The 6,001-nt window shown below is 43.2% G+C and overlaps 1 protein-coding gene across 1 annotated transcript; it reads left to right on the top strand.

The window, feature by feature from the left end:
• Window positions 1-26: 26 nt before the first annotated feature.
• Window positions 27-4,019, top strand: LOC123060616 (shaggy-related protein kinase GSK1; the record flags this gene model as incomplete). The annotated part of the gene is given in 11 exon segments (XM_044483397.1): window positions 27-107; window positions 580-639; window positions 737-1,009; window positions 1,098-1,172; window positions 1,255-1,311; window positions 1,880-2,020; window positions 2,127-2,177; window positions 2,264-2,359; window positions 2,536-2,619; window positions 3,187-3,288; window positions 3,498-4,019. Coding segments are annotated over 11 exon segments (1,113 nt in total), but the record flags the coding sequence as incomplete, so codon positions are not given.
• Between the last annotated feature and the right edge of the window lie 1,982 nt (window positions 4,020-6,001).

The following is a 6,001-nucleotide window of genomic DNA, read 5'->3' as shown; positions in this document are numbered from 1 at the left end:
AAATGCTCCGTGCTCTGGTGCTGCAGGCGAGGACGGAGGGCGGCGACCCTGTCACCGGCCACATCATCTCCACCACCATCGGCGGGAAGAACGGCGAGCCCAAGAGGGTGAGCAGCTTGCGTGTTCTCGATTTTATGTTCCTCTTGCTCGTTCTCGCGCGCGCTTCTGGTCAAATGTGCCTGCTCTTCTCACGGTTGTTTCCCTTCCTGTGCTGTTGGTGCCGTGGCCTCTCGCTCCGCTAAGGGATTTGTAGCCTCTAGCAAATGTTTAGCTTTAACCTGTGTTCTACTTTTTTGGGGGGTGGGGTGGGGTGGTCTGGTTGCGATTCGTCCAGGAAATCAGTGCGAATCAGCTGATTTGCGGGCTTTGTTGACCAGACACAGAGCCTTTTCCTTCATTTCCAACCGATTTTGGTGTGCGGCAGAGAAATTATGTGGCTATCGCTCGATCTACTGCCTGCTTTCCGTGTTATGGCTAAAGCGCGTACTGAAATCATGTTCTAAGCGCTAATTGCTTTGTGCTCAGGTTGTCGTTTTTAGAGGATACATTTTTATGTTGTTCTATTAATCCTGATTGCAGACAATTAGCTACATGGCCGAGCGAGTGGTAGGAACTGGTTCATTTGGGATTGTCTTCCAGGTACGGCCCCTTCGTCTTATGGTTTGCTTCTGCTTTATGTGTTGTTGCCAATTAGTTGATGAAATGCTTATCGAATTCAACTGCTTCTCACATGTAGGCTAAGTGCTTGGAGACTGGAGAGACTGTGGCCATCAAGAAGGTGCTGCAAGACCGCCGTTACAAGAACCGTGAGCTGCAGCTTATGCGCTCCATGGACCATCCCAATGTTGTCTCTCTGAAGCACTGCTTCTTCTCCACCACAAGCAGGGATGAACTCTTCCTGAACCTTGTCATGGAGTATGTCCCTGAGACTCTATACCGTGTGCTCAAGCACTACAGCAATGCCAACCAGCGGATGCCGCTTATCTATGTCAAGCTCTACATGTATCAGGTCTGTGAACCACCATATTACACTTTCCTGGCCGCCAATAACCGCCTTTTTGCTCTGCTAATGTATGTATCATCTGCTTTGTTTGCAGCTTTTTAGAGGGTTAGCTTATGTTCACACTGTTCCAGGAGTTTGCCACAGGGATGTGAAACCACAAAATGTTTTGGTACGTGTTATGTGAACACGATCTCGTTACTTGTACGATTTCATAATTGGTCCTGAATTGGTCTCTTCTCTTGCCAATACAGGTTGATCCTCTAACCCATCAAGTCAAGATCTGTGACTTTGGAAGCGCAAAAGTTCTGGTATGTTGATTTCCCCCTTAAGAATCAGTAGTTTAATTCAGTGTTGCATTTAGTTTTGAATTGTTCTAGACATCTAGTGTCTGACTGGTCATACTGTTGACATAGCATGTGATCTATGCCATTATTTATCATTATAAAGAATAATATGCTATTTTCCCCATGATAACGTGTAAGATGTCGAGTCTTGCGAGTATGTCCTGAGTTTTGAAATCGCAGCTTAAAGTTGGCTTTAATACAATAGTGGAAAGGACAAAATTTCCCATACTTGACAGTCCATTTCCATGATTGATCCATTGTATAATTGGTGTCTGGCTGTCTACTTGGATCTTGTTTTCCAAATTGGGTTCATTACACACTGCTATCTGTATGCTGTCTGCTCTATTCATTACTCCCAACTGCCCTGTAGGCGACACAACATACATAAACTGCATCTTTATCTTGGTGCAAGGTTGCCTAGCCTGACCTTGGTCGTATGAAAACTTGCATCTGCTTTTTTCCTCAATTTGGTTATTTCCGCTCTCTTCAGTTCTTACCACATGTATTGACCATTGCCCTCTTCTTGTTTCAGGTACCTGGTGAACCCAATATAGCATACATTTGCTCTCGCTACTATCGTGCTCCTGAGCTCATATTTGGTGCAACTGAATATACAACCTCAATAGACATATGGTCAGCTGGATGTGTTCTTGCAGAGTTACTTCTTGGTCAGGTTGGTTACCTTCTCTAAGGAGTTTTGGCCTTGTTTGGGTACATTGATTAGACTATATTGTCCATGAAGTGATTCTGATCACCCTATGTGTTGTTGTATTTGTCAGCCTCTGTTTCCAGGAGAGACTGCGGTTGATCAGCTAGTTGAGATTATCAAGGTACTGCCTGATGTTTCACATACAACATTGTCTTCTTGTATTCTTCTGCCATGGATGTTTCTTAAAGCCATGTGATGTTATTGCAGGTTCTTGGTACTCCAACCCGTGAGGAAATTCGATGTATGAACCCCAACTATACCGAGTTCAGGTTTCCTCAGATAAAGGCTCATCCTTGGCACAAGGTAGACATACGTTAAGTTTTTTGTTGAATCAACTGCATCATGTCATTATACTTGCATGGTATTAAGTCCACATCTTCTGGCATGTCAATTAGTTACCAGCTTCTCTACACCATCAGTAAATTATGAATTAAAAATGTGCCTGCAGCTAACGGGTTGCTCTACTTTCCTTTCCCTAGATTTTCCACAAGAGAATGCCCGCTGAAGCTATAGATCTTGCCTCCCGCCTTCTCCAGTATTCACCAAATCTACGTTGCACTGCTGTAAGTTTTTCCGTGCTCGGCTTTGTGATTGCTCTTAAAGATTGTGCTAAGTGGCTGGGTGGATAAAATACTAAATGAGGTGTACTAAGGTCATTTTACCTCTTGCATTTTTGTGTGTGTGTGATACTAGTACATGGTTTTGTCTATTCTAATCATATCTAAAATGTTGTGTTACAGTTAATTATCCTTTTTTGTGAGAGATAGAGGAATATATGTACAGTTATTTAATCATTAACTATAAAAGGAGGCTCTTCTGCACCTTTGTGGGAGTTTTTTTTTTTGAGTTTTGGAAGCATCAATGCCTAGCTTTCAGTCACTGATTAGCTTCTGGTCCTGCATTGGCATTATAATTATGATATCCTGTGGTCCAGAACTAAATGTTGATGAGTCTTGACTGATGAGAGTGGGTGCAACTTTATAGTCACATGTGCTTGTTAACTACAGCTAGTGCTCCACCTAGAAAAGGGTCGCTGTTAATGCTGTTACTTTAGCTGGAAAGCAACATAATCTTCAAACCAGTAATCTTTTGAATTTAAAACGTTCTTATGTGTTTGTTTTCCTGTGCAGCTTGATGCATGTGCACATTCCTTCTTTGATGAGCTACGTGAGCCGAATGCACGCTTGCCAAATGGCCGCCCATTCCCTCCTCTGTTCAACTTCAAACCTGAAGTAAGTAAAATATACACTGTTCAAGCAGCAACCATTTTAGTTATAGAAAAACAGATAGACTGGTTTCAGGCACATGATCACATGTCTCATTCAAGATATACATCAGTTCAATAATTAGGAAGGCTGTGCCATGTCTTTGCTAGCCTGGAAAGAACCCTCTTGGGCTCTTGACGTGCTGTGCTCATCAATGTTCCTTTCTGGCAATGCAGCTAGCGAACGCCTCTCCAGAGCTCATCAACAGGCTTGTTCCGGAACATGTTCGACGGCAAAATGGCCTCAACTTCGCCCATGCTGGGAGCTAGACGGGCGCGCCGCATCGCCCCATATTTTTTGTTTGTCCGCCATCATCGAAGAATCAACTCTTCTCTCCTAAATCCTGAGGAGAGACCGATCCAGTGCAAGTGCCAGTGCCAGTGAAAGAAGTACAACTATGTAAATTACCTGACCTTGGAAGAATCGTCGTTGTTGTTGTTGCCGGTGTCGCCCATGTTTAAGCACATGGCGGCACATGTTGGTTGAGTTGTTACTTATTATTAGTAGGTAAGAGCAATGATGTAGGAGGTGGAGACATATGTTAATGCCTAGGGCTGTGACTTGTTTTAAGTACATTTTTGTAATGCTTGGTGGTAGTGGTACTGTAATGCGGCAGTAAGTATGGCTGATCCCATGTTTTGTCCCTTGTCCCTGATGTAAATGTCGTCGTCCTGCACCAAATGATTGTTCTTCTGTTACATTGCCTGATTCCCAGTTGTGGCGCATGGTTTTCGGCAAGTCGGGAAATGTGATTATCCCCCACTTCCAAGTTCCAAGGCCATGTACATCCTACAGTGAGGTTTGTTGCTAAAATTGACACGCTGGAGACAGGTCAATTGGGATACCAACAAGTTTGGGAGGGCCCTTAGGTTGAGATGGCCTTGCTGTGAGTGGAAGGAACCAACCAACCAAGATATGGGTTGGGACGGGTAGTCCTTGCTGAGTTGGACCTCGACTTATTCTATGCTTCGGCCATCATCACCCCAACGGTGCCTGAGCCCCTTTTTGGGACTACAAGTTTCATTCACAAGGAAAAAATGGAAGGTGTGAAGCTTTGAAGCATCATCACCATTGACAACGGCGCGTAAGCCCCTTTTTGGGACAACAAGTTTCATTCACAAGGAAATTTTGGAAGGTGTGAAGCTTTGAAGGATGATGCTCGACCATCATCACCATTGACAACGGCGCGTAAGTCCTTTTTTGGGACTACAAGTTTCACAAGGGAAAAATGGAAGGTGTGAAGCTTTGAAGGAGGATGATGCGTGGATTTTCAGGATCAAAGCCTCCACCAACCTAATCGCGGATCGTATCCAATCCATTGTCCTTTGGGTGCTCATCAATGACTTCCTCAGTGAAAATGTTGAGGACGACATTACTACGCGTGCAAGCACTATTCGGCAGCCTCTGTATATGAAACACTTGGTGTTGAGGGCTTGGGCACTGCCTAGGGTCAAGTTATTTGCTTGGCTTCCAAAGTATATTGTGGACCGCAGACAAATTGGCTAAACATGGGTGGCAAAAATGGCCTATGTGCTCTGTAAAAGAGAGCAAGGATCAGTGTTACAACTTTTCACCAAGTGTCGAGAGCATTGACACTTTCACGTGGAGCTTGGAACACTCTATCAAGGAATGGTGGATCAACCTATCTGGCTTGCACGTCCCAAATAGAAAAGCTATGACATTCCTTGCTATCCTCGTTGGTTGAACTAGTTGGAATGAGAAGAACGCACGGGTTTTCCGCCACAAGTCCACATCACCGTCAAATTTTGTTGGCATCATCAAGAATGAAGCTATGCTTTGGGCGATCGTGGGGAAAAGAGTTGTTGGGTTCAATACTACCGGGAGAGTAGTAGCCTTTTTTTGTATTATGTTGCCGTGTAAACAAACTCTATTCTCCTTGATTAATAAATGAGGCATAACTTACGAATATTGTCTATGGAGGCCGAGCTCCATGGAGATCGCTTTTGAAATTTTGAATTTTGTCAAATTTCATATTTTCTATGTTTCAAAAAATTCTGAAAAAAACACAGATGTACATGAAGGCATAACACACATGTGAGGTGTGTAAGTTTTCAGTGTAAAATACGTTGAAATGAGGGCTATGCAAAAAAGAAAAATCCAGTGCTTTTTAACACATGATACTATTCATCCTCCGAAGCCATGAATTTGTCTTTTTTGTACAGGTCGCATTTCAACGTTTTTCATCCTGAAATTTCACACACATACACATAACATCCGTGTTTACTTGCACAATTTTTTTTCAGATTTTTTTAAAACCAAAAAGTTTGAATTTTGAATTTTGTTCAAGAAAATGCCTCCACGGAGGCTGAGAGCCAAATGTCCATTCTCCAAAACTTATGCCTTTGTCGAAACAAAAGAAGTGTTTGCGGCATCCGGAGAGTGAGTTAAGGCAAATGATAGTCTTATGAAATACTCCCCCCGCTCACAAATAATAAGATGTTCTAACTTTTTTTCTTCTAAATTAGATGTACACCGACACGTTTTAGTGTATTATATGTCCGTATATAGCCCATATTGAAATATGCAAAGCATCTATCTTATAGGGAGTTGCTCACTTTCATCAAGAAAACTGCCCGGGTTCAGATCAGTCTCGGACTTTCTACCAGATCTGGTGCACAGCGATAATGCTGTGCACCATGCACGCGAAAGCAGTTCATCG

This window comes from Triticum aestivum, chromosome 3A (genome assembly GCF_018294505.1).
Source record: "Triticum aestivum cultivar Chinese Spring chromosome 3A, IWGSC CS RefSeq v2.1, whole genome shotgun sequence".
In the NCBI taxonomy this organism is placed as follows: Eukaryota; Viridiplantae; Streptophyta; class Magnoliopsida; order Poales; family Poaceae; genus Triticum; species Triticum aestivum.
Note: the sequence above shows the minus strand (reverse complement) of the source record. Positions and strands in the feature narration are given on the sequence as shown.